Source organism: Rhamphochromis longiceps, linkage group LG1 (assembly GCF_057381845.1).
Source record: "Rhamphochromis longiceps isolate RC_006_pf linkage group LG1, R_longiceps_female_GT1.1, whole genome shotgun sequence".
Classification (NCBI taxonomy): domain Eukaryota; kingdom Metazoa; phylum Chordata; class Actinopteri; order Cichliformes; family Cichlidae; genus Rhamphochromis; species Rhamphochromis longiceps.
In genome coordinates, this window is record NC_140557.1 from 4,080,501 (window position 1) to 4,096,815 (window position 16,315).

The 16,315-nt window shown below is 48.3% G+C and overlaps 1 protein-coding gene across 1 annotated transcript in view; it reads left to right on the forward strand.

Moving 5' to 3' along the window:
- emilin1b (elastin microfibril interfacer 1b) overlaps nucleotides 1-16,315 on the forward strand; it is a 35,112-nt gene that overhangs the window by 14,318 nt on the left and 4,479 nt on the right. Inside the window, exons 2-10 of the mRNA XM_085409551.1 lie at nucleotides 3,225-3,350; nucleotides 3,442-3,689; nucleotides 4,601-4,836; nucleotides 4,965-5,138; nucleotides 5,228-6,232; nucleotides 13,069-13,402; nucleotides 14,401-14,625; nucleotides 14,710-14,955; nucleotides 16,096-16,287. Of these exons, the coding sequence (XP_085265677.1) occupies nucleotides 3,225-3,350; nucleotides 3,442-3,689; nucleotides 4,601-4,836; nucleotides 4,965-5,138; nucleotides 5,228-6,232; nucleotides 13,069-13,402; nucleotides 14,401-14,625; nucleotides 14,710-14,955; nucleotides 16,096-16,287 (2,786 nt within the window). The remainder of the gene's footprint in view (nucleotides 1-3,224; nucleotides 3,351-3,441; nucleotides 3,690-4,600; nucleotides 4,837-4,964; nucleotides 5,139-5,227; nucleotides 6,233-13,068; nucleotides 13,403-14,400; nucleotides 14,626-14,709; nucleotides 14,956-16,095; nucleotides 16,288-16,315) is intronic.

Here is a 16,315-nt window from a genome sequence, read left to right on the forward strand (position 1 = left end):
GCAGCACAAAGGAGGTGCTCAAAGAGGCGACCTCGAAGGATCTGTTTAGCTTTCTGCTCTCGCGGGTGGAGTCATTCGGCTCTTTCATTGCACCTCGTATGGTGAAGGTGGAGGTCATTTCTTTCTCGTAGTTACACTGAATGAATGATAGAATATTTAAATTACACATTAAACTGATCAGAATGTATTCTGTTTATCCCTTTTTACATTTGGATATCTCATTATGATTATGACTACATCTCAGTTCACTGACATACAGACCTGCTTGCTTTGCATTTAAAGCACTTTGCGTTACTTTTTATATATTTGGTGTATATTGAGCCCCCTCCTTATGTCCTCCAAATATTTCAACGAATGCAACCTCAGCAGTGAAACAGCATGATTATGGTTCATGAGATGATTGTTTCTGCTCATCGTTCTGGATTCCAGAGACAACAATTCAACCTAATTACACGCAAACACACAACACAGCGAGTCTTTCTGCTGCTGATCCGACATGAACGAGACGGATGGAAACTCATCGCCATCACACGCTAATGACATCAGCACCACGCGCTTAACTTGTCATGAGATTTTACCCACAATGCCATGTGAACAATGAGCGTGTCACTGGATTCGATGACTGAAGCTGTCAGATGCCGGGCAGGATGTTTGACTTATAACCCACATGGGAACAGAAACAGACAGAAAGCGATCCGGCGTGTTTATATTCTTCAGAGGGTCTGCAGGTGTTTGAGCGGCAGCACTCACATTTTCATTTGATGGTTTTTCAGCTTCGCTTCACATGTTTTCAATCAGCCGAGATGGCCAAGAATGCAGACCGCAGAGTCAACCGTAGCCTTCAAAATAAATGGATCTATGGGAGAAAGCTGTATTTTCAAAATAAAAGTCCTTAAACGGTGGGAAGTCACCCGTGCTGGAAAAAAACGAGACGCTTCACAGGTTACTCAGTGTGCAGGTTTAAAGATAGTTTGTTTTAGAATAGTCTGCTACCGTGCTGCACCACAACCATCAAGAAACATCTGCACATGCTCAGTGCTGACCTCGCACGACCTTAAACAGATGTTTGTGGTTAAGCCTCTATGCTGCAGCTGACCAAGTGAAAAAAAACTTTAAAAAAAGGTTCCTTCAGAAACATAAAAAGTAATCCACCCTCAGCGGTGCAATGAGAACATTAACATCAAAGTATAGTCGAATAAGGCAACGTAATATATCAAAAACTCCTCTGTAGCTCAAACAGTAAGAGGTCACAGGGTATATTTGAAGTATGAATGAAGTTACCACAGGAAAGTGATTGGAAAGTTTTCCTTTTATGGTTCATTATGTTTGCACTTTTTAAATGTTGTCCGTTTACATACGCCATCAGTGTGAAGTTAACAGTTTTTCAAGGTTTTTCTCTTTCACCCATTTGCTCCCATAGTCATGGTGGCGGAGCTGCCATGCATGTGGTTGGGCTAGATTGGGTTTAAACTGCCAACCCTGTGATTAGTGGGCAACCCACTCTGCCCCCTGAAACATGTCTGAGTTTTAAAGACACACTTGTAAAGACGTGAGGTTACAGAGACCTGCTTGATATAAACCAGTGTGTGTGTGTGTGTGTGTGTGTGTGTGTGTGTGTGTGTGTGTGTGTGTGTGTGTGTGTGTGTGTGTGTGTGTGTGAGTGGCAAGTGTACACAGCTTCAAGAGAAACTATTCTTTTATCATATGCTTGGATATAAAATATATGAAAATACTTTTATGCTTTTGGGGGAATGCACACAATTTAAACATCAAATATCATCACTTAATTTATCTGATCATCACCAGCATCTTATCCAACACTATCTGTAAGAAATATTGCAGAAATATATAGAAATATTATTAAGAGATATTTGAGTTTGTTAGCTGAAAGAATTTGGTCAAGAAAATATTCACCTATTACTCAAACTAACATTTTAAGTTTAACTTAAAGAAGCCAAAAACTGATTATCTGATCGTCACATTACTGTCGCGGTGGTTTTGGTTTCTGTTTGGATTCACAAACCCTCCAGCATGAAATTGTAGTTTTTAATTAATGTCTTCTAGACTTTGCGATTCCTGTTTTGTTTCATTATCATTCTAATAATTTTGAGCTTTAGTTCTCGTTGTGTTATTTGAGTTTCTGTGGCGTTTTGATTACCAGCTTCTGGTTTGTGTCTTCAGTCTTCCCTATCTGTTCCTCTCTCGTTGTCTTATCTTTCTGTGTCTTCGTCCTCCAGCGTTCTCTTGTCTCTGTTTTCATGTTTTATGTGAATCTTCTCATTTCCGTGTATAGTGTGTGACTTTTGGATCCCAGTTTAACTTTAAAGGTTAGTTATCGTCTGTTTCCTGTGTTGGTTTTACTTCCTTGCTCTGCCTGATTTTTCTGTGTTGAGCTGTGCCTCCGGTCTCCAGTCGCCGAATCAGCCCTCTACTTTTACACAGTCCTTTCTTCTGCTCGTCAGCATGTTGTTGGTTTGGGGATGGTTTCAAATTTTGGACTTTGTTACTTTGTGTTCAGTCTGAATTAAAGGCTCACCTTTTGTTCTATGTCTGACTTGAGTTCTCTAAACTATGACATTTAGGAACGTTTCCCTTTATTTTATTTTATGATAACGGTATTTCAAGGGAGTGCATGTTATTTTTATGCTTTTGATGTTGCATCGCTCATGTTGGCTGTAAGATTTTGCTTCATTAACGGTTGCCCAAATCATGGGTAAATATTACGTGTAGTACCTCCTTTACAAAGCTCTATTAAGATTCTGCTTGTGGGTTTACTGTTAAACATAGCATTTATGTATGAAAGTGTAACACTGTGTTATGTGCTGTGAGGTCTTAAGGATGTCACAGCACTTCACTCTCAGAGTGCGAGCTTCGTTTTGGTTTCTAGAGTTTCCAGAAGTAAAACAGAGATCAGGCTCCTCTCCTGTGGGACCAGCTCCCAGTTTGGGTTCAGGAGACAGACATCTCTGCTTTAAGATCTTTTTGATAAAGCTTATAGTCGGGGCTGGATCGGGTGATACTGAACCCTCCCTTATCCTGCTATAGGCTCAGGCTGCTGAGGGACTTATCATGATTCACTGAGCTTTTCTCCATCTCTACTCATGTTACATCCACTACTGCATGTCACTGACTTTTGTCTTCTCACTCCTGAGTTTTGTATTCCGTCCTGATTGTTGGGATTGTCTCATTTTGTGATTCTACTGTTATATTTGTGTGTCTAACAGGAACTGGTGTGCGTTTGTGGTCACAAAGACGGTGAGTTGTGTGGTTGAGGATGGAGTTGAAACCTACGTGAAGCCTGATTATCATCCCTGCAGCTGGGGGAGTGGACAGTGCAGCCGGGTGGTGGTGTGAGTACACACTCTCACACACACTCACACACACACACACATAGTGTGTGAATCAGAGTCATCAGTTTGTGCTCGTCCTGGTTCTCTGCAGTTATCGGACCTACATGAGGCCGCGCTACAAAGTCGCCTACAAAATGGTGACAGAGATGGACTGGAAGTGTTGCCATGGTTATAGTGGAGCAGACTGCAACATTGGTCCAGTTGGTGGAGGAGGGACTCAGATATCCACCACCAGACCTCAGCCCGGACAGGGAGGGGGGACGACCAGTGGACAAGGTGGAGGAGGGCATAGTTATGGGGGAGGCAGTTCTGGATCTGGACAGTCTGGAGGAAACGCGGGTGAGTGGATTTTCATTTTGTTCTTTTATTCACATGAAGTTCGGCAGTTTAAAGAAAAGCTGTGGCTGGAGTGCATGAAGACAAAGACGCACATCCTCAGTCCATCTGCTGCACCATGAGATGGGACTGAATGTAGACACTTTAAAAACCAGCGGAGATTCCTTTTATGAGAATTCCCAGTGAGATTCTCCCTGTTCTTAGGATCTAACACGGCTTAACATTCGACACCAGACCCAGATGGACTCAATAAAAACCAGAGCTGAAGCAGGAACTCAATCGTGCACTGAATCGTTCTTTATTTTCTCTCTTTGCTGTCATCTCAGTAATCATCAGCAAGCTGCAGCAAACAGTAGCATCTGATATTAGTCGATCAAAACTAATCTGCAGCCTTTGCTCACTTCTTCTGGTGAGAGCCAGTTCACTTCGTAAATCAATCACTATTCAACCAAACGGCTAAAAGCTGCTCGCAAAAAGGAGAAAATGGAGCTCGGTTCTCAGTAACATAGTGCTGACCACATGTCTCCTTTGTTTTTCAAACAGGGGCACTAGCTTTGCCAGTGAAACACCATCATCTAATTAGTCAGTAAAAGACTTATGATATGATATCTTCATGCAGAAGCATCTTTTTCCAAGAGATGTGAGAAGTGTGAAAGCAACCAAAGCTTGCATTTGTGTAAAAGAAGCAGCTGGTTGTGTGTGACAGTGTTGACTGCTGTCAGGAAGCTACTGCTGGAAATTCTCAGCAGCTGTTTGTTTAATGTGTGAAATAAAAACTATGACTGAAAGTGTCTCTTGGTGCCGTGACAGGATTCTGTCTATTCTAAAGAATGATAAAAATGGAAATAAAAGAGAAACTCTTTTATTTTATTAAGAGTTTCTGTAACCGCTTCATTTCTTTCCTTAACGAGCAGACAACGAGAAGATGAGACAGCTGGAGGAGAAGATCCGCAGTCTTACAAAAAATCTCCAGGACCTTCAGTCCACCATGAGCACCATGAATGAGCGCTTACAGGAGGAGGGCGGCAGGAATGGACTTGGTGGAGGAAGCTCAGGAGGGAGAAACCCTGCGGATGCCGCTCAGCCCGAGATTAAAGAGACGATTCACAGCATTCAGACCAAACTGGACCAGCTGGACAACCGCACACAGGTGAGCTGGTTTTCAGCTTTACTGGGAGGTTATGTGGACTGAGTAAAGAAGCTAAAACAGGAAAAGATGTGTTATGCTGTTTGTGTTTGTGCTGGTGTTTTAATCAGAAACTGTTTCACCTTCAACAGGCTCACGATAAAACCCTGGTCAGCATCAACAACCACCTGGTGAACGGGAAAGGTAATGAGTTGGAGGGAGGTGTGTCTGGAGGATCGTTAAGTGAAGGACGGCTGAACTCACTGAAGGAGGAGATCCTGAGCGAGCTGGAGAGGAGAGTGTCGCTGTCCTGCTCCTCCTGCCAGGTATCAGACAACTTTAATAAGCCGATATTCCAAAATCTTTCTAGCCGGTGTTTTTCAGTAAGATTAAATTCACTGCTGGATGTTTTCAGGCCGGTGTGGAGGATCTGCGCAAACAGCAGCAGCAGGACCGTGAGAGGATTCGAGCTCTGGAGAAGCAGATGAACGCCATGGACGTCCAGTATCGGCAGAGCCTGGACGGGCTGCGGCGGGACGTAGTGCGTTCACAGGGATGTTGCGACATCATCAGTGACCTCCAAGATCGCGTAACTGATGCTGAACGCAAGATCAGCACGGCCTCTGAGAACTTTGATATTCTGCAGAACCGCCTGGACAGGGAGCTCAGCGGACAAGGTGGCACCAGTAGCAGCGAAAACACTGGGTCCAGAGGACAAGGGTTACCTGTTGGTGGTGAAACTGGCGGGCATGGTAGGGATGCCATGATAACAGAGGAACGCCTGAACAACCGATTGAAGGATCTGGAGCGACGGGTCAACAGCACTATGCAGAAAACCGAAGAGAGCTGCTCATACTTGGAGAACGACGTGAAAGACTACTTCCACAGAGAACTGGACGAGCTGAGGTCCGTGTTTCTGGAGCGGTTTGATGACCAGGCCGACAGGATCGCAGACGTGGAGCTGGACGTGGAGCAGGTCAAGAACAGCATACGTGATCATGACAAGCGGCTGTCGAAACTAGAAAACACCACCTCCCAAATGAACTGGAGGCTGGAGAAGTGTGGCTGTGTAGCGTCTGAACAAGGAGGAGGAGGAGAAGGAAGAGGGAGAGGTGACGGGGGATATGGAGGTGGAAGTTGGGGAGCAGGAGGGGGTGGATCAACAGGAGAAGGAAAAGAGGGGGGTAACAGAGGGGATGGAGGTGGGACGTGGGGAGCCGGAGGAGGAGGAGGAGGAAGTACAGGGGGAGGAGGACGCTGGGGAGGTACCGGGGGAGGATTACCGGGAACGGGAGGAGAAAGAGACAATTCAACCAAGAAGTCTCTGGAGTGGAGAGTGGTGGCTAACGAGGATCAGATTCGACATTTCAACACTCAACTCAAAGACCTGTCGATGTCCGGAGACTCTCTGTATGACAAGGTGAGTCATACATCTGGCTCAGCACAACAAATAATTACAGGACAGATTAAGAATTCCTTGCATGTTCAAATAAATGTCCTCTGTATAAACACCTTAACATTATAGCGCATCGACTAGATTGGACTCCTGAGCCAAAGAAAATCATTTTTCACAATAACTCAAAGACTCTTGATGTGCAACTGAAAGTCTTATTATTCAAAATAATGTTATTTTAAAAGCTCCAAAAGGCACCAACAGCTCGAACAGGATTGAGAGGGTGGGTTTAGTGACCTCAATTAGCTGACATGAAGTTTAGCAGACAGCTAGCTTTCACGGTCACCTCTGTTAGCATTTCTGTGCTAGTTGAAGTGGTCCCACCCAAAATGCTGTATAACTTTAAACTTTAAAGGGGTTATTAATTAAAAAAAGACCCCACAGAGATGTTACGAAGAAGTAAGCTAGCTGTATAGACTGACACTATCCGGTCGTTAAGTGATGACGTGACGAATCCTACTTCCAGGCCTAAAGTAGTCTGCGTTTAATATGGCTTTTGTGTTGTTAACATGTTTAATGTTATGTATTTTCTTCTATTTAATCTCAAAAAGCTCCTAAAACAGTCAGTGATCACTGTTGACCTCCCTCGGCTTTTATTACCGCTAATCATTTATTTAAGCTCAGTTTTTAAAACCTTAGGATGTAACTACAGCCCATCCCATGCAGCAGTATAGGAATGACTAACCTCGTATTGTGGATGGATTATCTCAGTTGTTCTCCTGGCTGAAGTTTGGTCCTTTTACAGCATCCTGCCATGCGATTACATTTGTTCCTGACCACCGAGAACACTCACGTTAACTTTTATCGAGTGGAAAAAAAGTTAGCTTGTTTATATTATTGTAACGTTCACAAGAACCAGACGGTTGGGGTCTCAGTTTGTCCGTTTATTCGGCACATAAGCCAGCGGGTTGTTAACTCAGGGGGAAGCGCTCTCGAACTACACCTCTCTTCAGCCTGGCACCCACACAGAACAACCAGGTCCCCCCACCCCTTCCTGTACACCACCCTCACTACTTCCTGCAGCCCAACCAAACATGAATCTTAAAGGAACAACAACAGTGTGCAGAGAAAACCAACATGTCACTGTCCAGTAACACTTAACCATCGTTACACTGCCCCCCCAGCAATAAGTTCCTCGTCCCCGAGGGAACGACACAGTCTCTGAGGCGGGGCGGTAGCCTACGTTCCCTCCTTGACCTCCTGAGCCCCTGAGGAGGACGCGGAGCTTCGGGGCTTTGGGGTGAAGAGTCCGAGGGGGGGGAACGCAGCCCCGGTCGGGGGCCCCTCTGAGCAGGGTCATGGACGCTCTGTACACGTCCCTCTGGAAAGGAGGGGAGGGACTGTCCTCTGTAGGGGGCCATCCGGTCTCTGTGCAGCGCTACTATCCTCCCCCTAGGAGGCAACTGCACCCTGTAAACAACCTCCCCCACTCGCTCTAGGACGCTGCAAGGCCCCACCCAGCTGCTATCCAGTTTAGGACACCGTCCCTTCTTCCTCTTTGGGCTGTAGACCCACACCAGCTCCCCAGCACGGAAGTGCCTCCCTTTAGTGGTGATGTCGTAATTCCTCTTTTGGCGCAGGCCTGCCTTCGCCAGCTGCTCTCGGGCGTAGGAATGTGCAGAATCCAGCCGGTCCTGCAGCTTCCTTGCGTAGTCCCGGCCCGGTGGTGCCTCTGGCGCGTCCGGGGGTTTCCCAAAAGCCAACTCTGCAGGAGTTCTCAGCTCTCTCCCTAACATGAGCAGGGCAGGCGTACATTGGGTGGAGTCCTGCACTGCCGACCTGTAGGCCATGAGGGTAAGGGGAAGATGGTAATCCCAGTCCCGTTGGTGTTCTGAGGTAAGGATGGCTAGCTGCTGGGCCAGCGTCCTGTTAAACCTTTCCACCAGCCCATCGCTTTGGGGGTGAAGTGGGGTGGTGCGGGTTTTCTTAGTCCCAAGGCGTTCACACATGGCAGCAAATACCTTGGACTCAAAGTTACGCCCCTGGTCACTGTGGAGGGTCTCTGCTGTTCCAAAGCGGCTGAACATCCCCTCCACTAATACATCAGCGACCGTCTCAGCCTCCTGATCTGGGATGGCGTATGCTTCCGGCCACTTGGTAAAATAGTCCATGGCCACAAGAACATAGCGGTTTCCTCTGTCTGTGCGAGGAAATGGGCCCATGACGTCCACAGCTACTCGCTCCATTGGGGCTCCTGCTGGTTGCTGCTGAAGCTGAGCCCGGGACTGGTCTTGTGGCCCTTTGTGTGAGGAACATGCATCACAGCTGCGGCAAAAGTCCTCCACATCCCTCCGCTGTTGACCCCAGTAATAGCCCTGACGGAGGCGGCGAAGAGTCTTGGAGACCCCAAAGTGGCCAGAGCCAGTGCTCCCATGGCAGGCTCCCAGCACAGCTGACCTCAGCGACCTTGGCACCACAACCTGCCACCTCTTCTCCCCCGTGGCAGGATCCTTCCAGGCACGCTCCAACACCCCCTCCTTCAGCCTGAGAGCTGCAAACTTGGCCCACAGCCCCCTGGTACAGATGGAAAACCCAGTGACCTCATCCCAAAGGGGTTGCTCCCCCTTCTCCAGCCACTGCAGGACCGGCAGCAGGTCTGTGTCTTGTTCCTGCCGTGCCCTCCACTCCGCTGCATCCACCACCAGAAGAACCCTGCAGGCGAGCTGTGCTGCTCCGTCTATTGTCGTGAGTTCCCGCTCTATTTCCTCTCGCTTCTCACAGTAACGGCAGCCAGCTGCAGCACATGGGCGGCGAGAGAGGGCGTCTGCGTTAGAATGGTGCGTCCCTGCTCTGTGCTCCATGGTGAAATTGAAGGCTTGGAGCTCCTCCAGCCAGCGAGCCACCTGTCCCTCTGGCTCCCTGAAAGACATCAGCCACTGAAGGGCAGCATGATCAGTTCTGACAACAAATGCTGTGCCGCACAGGTAGTATTTAAAGTGTCTCACCCCCGCCACCACAGCCAACAGCTCTCGTCGTGTGACACAGTAGCGCCGCTCGCTCCTGTTCAGGACCCGGCTGAAGTACGCCACCACCTTCTCCCCTTCCGGTCCAACCTGCGACAACACCGCTCCCAGCCCCACATTGCTTGCGTCAGTGTCCAGGACAAAAGGCAGGGCGGGGTCAGGGGGGGCAAGGACTGGGGACTCTGTCAGCGATCTGCGGAGGGTGTCGAACGCCTGCTGACAGTCCTGGGTCCAGATGAAGTCACGGTCCTTCTGCAGCAGGTGGAAGAGTGGTGCGGCTATGGAGGAAAAACCCTTCACAAACCTCCTGTAATAAGACGCCAGTCCTAGGAAGCTTTTGAGCTGTTTCTGGTCTGCTGGTGTGGGCCACTCGGTAATGGTGTGAATTTTTTCCTCCAAAGTGCTGATGCCCTCACGACCCAGCTTGTGGCCCAGAAACTCCACCTCCCTCCTCATGAAGTGGCACTTGTCGGGATGCAGCTTCAGGCCTGCAGCCGCCACCCTCTCCAACACTTGTCTCAGGGCATCCAGGGCAGCATCAAAGGAGCTCCCGTGCACTAGAAGATCATCCAGGTAAACCAGACACCGTTGCCGTGGGACGCCAGCCAGCACACTGTCCATGAGCCTCTCGAAGGTCGCAGGAGCGTTGCAAAGGCCAAAACTCAGGACTTTGAACTGCCATAGTCCCCTGTTAGTGCAGAAGGCTGTCTTCGGTCTGGATTCCGGGGACAGTGGCACCTGCCAGTAGCCACTCCGCAGGTCCAGGGTGGAAAACCAGGAGGACCCGGCTACTAAGTCGAGGGACTCATCAATCCTGGGAAGGGGGTAAGAGTCTTTCTTCGTCACTTTGTTGAGTGGTCTGTAGTCCACACAGAAACGCATCCTAGGACTTTTTTTCTTAGGCACCATCACCACCGCGGAGGCCCACGGGCTATCAGATGGTTCTATGATGCCCGCCTTCATCATTTCACACAGCTCCCTGTCTGCAGCCTCCTGATGAGCCAGGGGCAGGCGGCGGGGGCGCACTTTAATAGGCTGGGCATCCCCGGTCTCAATGACGTGCTCTACCAAGTGTGTCAAGCCAACATCACTTTCTTTCAGGGCAAAAATGTCACTAAACTCTTTTAGTACCTGCCATAGACTCTCTTGCTGCTGTGGAGTCAGCCCCTCACAGTTCTTTGACCAGATACTCCTCACTGCTGAGAGCCTCTCCTCCTCCTCCTCCTCCGCTCGCTGTTCTGCTGGCGGGTCTGCAGGGGTCTCTGCGGTGGAGGTGGACGCCGCGACAGATGCTGTGCAGACCGGGGGAGGAATAAGCGGCACCTTCTTCCCATCAGGGAGTACGAGGAGGCCTTTGCCTAAGTCCAGTACACCACCAATGGCTCGTAAAAAATCCAGCCCAAGGATGCAGGCGTCCTGCACGTCAGCCACCCAGGCAGCATAAGACACACCGAGGTCCCCCACCTTGAACTGGAACACTCCCTTCCCTCTCATTGGGGCCAGATCACCGGTCACAGTCTTAAGTTGCACGTTAGTCGGTTGTACAGCAGCTCCGGTTGGGACAATATCGGGTCGGACCAGCGTTGCATTGGATCCCGTGTCCAGCAGGGCCGTACAGGACACCCCCGCAATCGTCACTGGAACATGGCAAAAGCCACCAACCTGGGTCCAGCCCACAGTGATGGCCGCACCGGGTGGAGGTGGCGGTGGTGTGGGGATGTCGTTCTCCCAGGCCCGTGTACTCCCGCCTACACGGGCCCGTGGGCGTTTCCCTGAACCGCTGCAAGCTTGGGGCACTGCCTGATGAGGTGTCCGACTTGTCCACATCCCCAGCAGCTCTGAGGTCGGCGGTGTGGGCCAGCCCGAGGGGAAGGCGACTGCAGCGAAGCTGTCTGCACCAAACTGCACAGGCCCGCTGGCGTCTCCATCTGTTCCACAGGTGCTGACACAGCCCTCACCACGTGTGCGTCGTCAGCGCCCCCAGAGGATCCTGCAAGCATCTCCCTCTCCAACGCTAGCTCCAGGGCTGCACTGAGTGTGGCCGGCCGAGCAAGCTGAGTTTGCATGCGGAGCTCTTTAGGGCTCAGGGCCTGCAGGAACTGGTCCCGAGCTAACTCCGCCTGCACTGATGGTGGGATGCTGTCATACGCCCTCCGGCAAAGGCACTCGACTTCATGGGCCAAAATGCAGAGGGGCTCACCTGGCAATCTGCGTCTGTTGTGGAACTCCGACCTCAGCAGCACTGGTTGGTTATACTGCCCGAAGCGCCTCTGAAGTGCTCCGACCAGAGCATTATAATCTCCCCTCTGCTCCTCGGTCAGCAGCAGCAGGCATGCAGCTGCATCCTCACACAGGCACAAAGCCAATTGGAGAGCTTTATGTTCCTCAGACCAGCCAGCTGCAACAGCTAACAGCTCGAACTGTGCGATAAACACTTCCCATGGCGTCTTGCCGCTGAACTTAGGCGTTTTTATATTCGCTGCAGCTTGCTGGGCGCCGCCATGTTTGTTTACATCACGTGACGGCGCGCCAAGCGAGGTCGATTCCTTCCCGCCGGAATCGCAGCCGCTGTGCGAACAGTTCCCGAGCCTAGTCAAACCTGGAGAAAATCCAGCCTCGGCAGACAGCCGCAGCGCCGTTTCCCTCACTCCATGGGCGGGCGAGCGTGGACGAACCTCCCTCTCCTCCGTCTCCTTCTTAATCCTGCCCGGCAACATCCTCGTCTCGTAACGGCAAGCGTCGCCGGCAACAGGGTCTCGGGCGTTCTGGGGTTCTTTTTTCTTTCTTCACTTCTGACACCAATGTAACGTTCACAAGAACCAGACGGTTGGGGTCTCAGTTTGTCTGTTTATTCGGCACATAAGCCAGCGGGTTGTTAACTCAGGGGGAAGCGCTCTCGAACTACACCTCTCTTCAGCCTGGCACCCACACAGAACAACCAGGTCCCCCCACCCCTTCCTGTACACCACCCTCACTACTTCCTGCAGCCCAACCAAACATGAATCTTAAAGGAACAACAACAGTGTGCAGAGAAAACCAACATGTCACTGTCCAGTAACACTTAACCATCGTTACATTATGCTAACATAGCTGTGTCGCTAGCGGTCACGTAGCACATCATTATATACCAGCTAGCCAAACTTCAGTAACCCTACAAACGTCACTGCTGTTTAGTTTTCTGTCTTCATTTATGTTGGAAGTGATAACAGAGATGTACGTTTTAATTTGTTTCCAAAACCCCGCAGTCAGGACATGCTATATTGTATTTAGATAGAAGCTAGCGAGCTAACTCCCTGCTAACTTCTAACTCCGTTAAATGTCATAAATTCCGTTTTCATGGATGCCTGGATGTTAAACTCAATTGTTACACCTGGTAGAGCAGAACGCTGATCATTTTATTAAAGATAAAAGACTTTAGACAGTTTTTCAACTCTCATTAATGCCATAGTGATCGTTTGATATATGGACCTGCAGCGGAGTTTAGGCCCAGACACGGCTAGTGACGTCAGACTTAACGACCGGATTTATTAAACTGGGCTGTAGACATGTTTTTCTGCTGTAGAGTTGGGAATTTTAACATTGCCTCCAGTGGCCATTCTGAGGAACTGCAGTTTTTTGGCAGATTTTATTTTGTGGGTTTTTTTTATTCCTAAAAGTTGCTGCTTGGTTGGATGTTTTTTATCTTCACCTTTATCTTATTTCGCAAAGTTTGTAATATTAATCAACGCACTTAAATTAAAACTGTGATGTGTGGATTATAAACTGACTTTTGTGTCAAAGAAGCTCAGATTTTGTGACTATGCAGTCATCTCATTTGTTAATATTTAAATCAATAACCAGGTTTTGGACCTGACCGATGACGTCGGTAAAATCAAAGCCCTGACCGGTGATCACGGAGAACACTTTAACCGAATCGTGACAGTGGTGGAGATGCTGGGCGAGGACTGCGAGCTGTGCGGGAAGGTGGAGGAAGAGCTGCAGAAGATGAAGAATTATTCCCAGAATGCGCTATCCAATATTCAGAACCACATCAACAGAATCCAGAACAGACTGGATTCAGAGGGAGACAGCTGCTTCCAGATGTGCTCAGTCCTGCAGAGTGAAGTCAGTGTTCTGAGGGATGATGTCAGGAGGTGCACCAACCAATGCAAGAGCAACCCGGACATGACCACAGGTCAGATCTGTTTTTTGTTTTTTTTAACTTAACCTCATCTCCTGGTAGAACTGGTAGGGATGTAATACTGGGGCAGGAAAGGGTCAGAGTTCAGAGTCTGGACCGCTATAGGGACAAAATTGCCTCTCTTTCTCTGTGTCCTAAATCCTGGACACAGATGGGAGCCACTCGAACACAGAATGTAAAATATGTGAGGGATCTTGGAGAATCCTGTGGGCAGTTTTAATTGTCTGTGTTTCACACAGGGCAGACAGAGCTCTAACAGGATGTCCATGAACAGCTTGTATTGGTCTATTATGTCTGCTCAAAGTTTCTTCTGATGTAATACTCAGGGATTTGCTGGGTGGAATGGGGCATTTTCCTCACTACATTTCTGTCCCTGTGTTAAATTATTTCTATCCCTGGTGGAGATATAAAAATATAAACATTTATCCCCCGCTGTGATTTTTAGCACTGCATCTTGAAACTGTCTACAGCACAGTCATATCCAAAATTGATTTCCACCCCGTATTCATAATCCTGTGACCGCAGAGATGAGTCTGCAGAAGGAATATTCTGGAGTCTTTTCAGTATGTGGCCAAGCACTGCTGTTTCAGTGTGAAAACTACAGCTAAGTAACTAAAAGATGAATTAAGAGGATTCAGCTATGTCGAATCATCTGCATTTGAATAATCTACAAAGATGAAATGCGTCTTCTTATTTCAACGTGTTGAACTGCAGTTATGCATCAGGGTGTCCTGCATTAGAAGCCTCTTTTATTTGCGTCTGAAGACATGTTATTTGCATGGTTCGCTCTGATGGTGGAGCTGCTGTGATGAGCTGATAGTGAGCTCCTGAGTGCTACCTGACCAAAATACAGTCATTTCTGATACTGATTTTTTCAAGCATCAACATATTTTAAGGGGAAAAAAATCCTGTAAAGCAAAGTTTAATTAAATAGATATTTTTGTTTTTACCACTTGAACACATAATTCATAGGCAAATTCAATCCCCAATAGGTGTTGATCATGCTAGACCTGGTGGCACAGATGACAACAGTGGACCGCTGGATCCTGCGAAGCCTTTAGATGGCCATAGCGTGAATGAAGGCATCAACAATAACCACCTGAAAACGCTGCAGGGCGAACTGTCCAATGTCATCCTCACCTTCAGCTCCATCAACGACACCCTGAAGGGTCTGGAGCACACGGTGCAGAAACACGACAGCGTCATCACGGACCTCGGTGAGCCGAGCTCAGGAACAAACATAGCTTTGCATTAAATGCCTCCAGCTAGTGTTCACTCTGTCACCCTCTAAATCCTGACAGGAAATACTAAGGATAAGATCATCTCTGAGATAGACAAAGTCCAGCAGGAGCTGACAGAGCACATCGAAGACAACCGGAATCGTCTGGATAAGATGGACAGGGACATTCGGCGATTTGAGAGTACAGTGCTTGAGATGGGAGACTGTAAGAGGTCTGGAGACGGGCTTGAGAAGAGGCTGTCGAAGCTGGAGGGAGTTTGCGGACGACTGGATGGGGTCTCTGACTCCATCCTCAAAATCAAGGAAGGTATGGTTCATTTTGATGGTCGTGTCTATAATAATGGATTGCATTTATATAGCGCTTTTCGAGACCCTCAAAGCACTTTACACTTCCACTATTCATTCAAGCTACAGTTGTAGCCACAGCTGCCCTGGGGCAGACTGACGCCATCTCTGGTCATCACCAGTAGGCGGCAGGTGAAGTGTCTTGCCCAAGGACACAACGACCAAGACTGTCCGACCCGGGGCTCGAACCGGCAACCTTCCGATTACAAGACAAACTGCCAACTCTTGAGCCACGATCGCCCCAATGTTTACTACTATGTTTACTCTTCCTTTAAAAAGCCTATCATGTGTTTTCATCTTGGACATGCAAATTTGTATTTGAGCTGGTAACAAACACAACATGTGTGCCGGTGTCTCCGTGCCTCACTGAGGTTCAGATGATTCAACATGGAGAACATATTGAAATCGGGTATAAAAAGAAATCAATCAAGGAAAAATAAAAACAGTTTCATCGTTCATGAGAAATTGTTTTTCCATGTAGACTTGCATTGTGAATAAGCAGGACAATAATTCAGGAAGAGGAGATTATGTTGGGTTTTTTCTAACCCGTGCATCTGTTAGAAAGGATGTTTACTCCATCTTTCCCTGGTATAGATACTACTCTGAGTTGCAGGTCAGCTAGAATGTTTACCTGTCTGCTAGTTATCACTTCCACTAATTAAAGTAACTACTTTTTGCTAAACATAATAAACCAGATGGATGTAACAGTAGTTCATCTTTGTGTACACTCTATGTACTTACATGTTGCAGGATATATTTACAACACCGGGCTGGCACCGTGTCCTTACTGGGACACTACAGTGCCCAATATGTGCAAATCAAAACTCCAATCGTGCTGCGGACCGACAGCTGATGCAGCTGTGCTCCAGCTGTGTTGCTGTGGTCAGAAAGTGAGTTCTTCAGCTGGAATTCAGAGAAAGTGAGCTTCTCATTTCTCTAGAAACATCTTTCACTTTGTTTTTTCTGTCCTGACGTCTTCAACTGGATGACGTGAGGAAAAAGTTGAGGGTACTGCCGCGTACCAAGTGTGTCATGTTACACGAGAAAGACGAACATATGTTCCTCGTGCTGATTTTGATGTTTTGATGTTTTCCGTGTTTAGGACTGAACAAACACGTTTCGAGTTTGTGGACGTGTGTTTCTGGTCTGAATGACACCGTTATCCGTCATGGAGGTCTGCTGGACTTTATCCAGAACGGCCAGGACGACATCCACAGCAGAGTGAAGAACCTGAACTCGAGCTTGAACCAGGTCTCCCGAGACCTGCAGGGTTTGTCAGAGCATGACCTGACGGGTGAGCTGCTCCTTCCTCTGATTCTGTT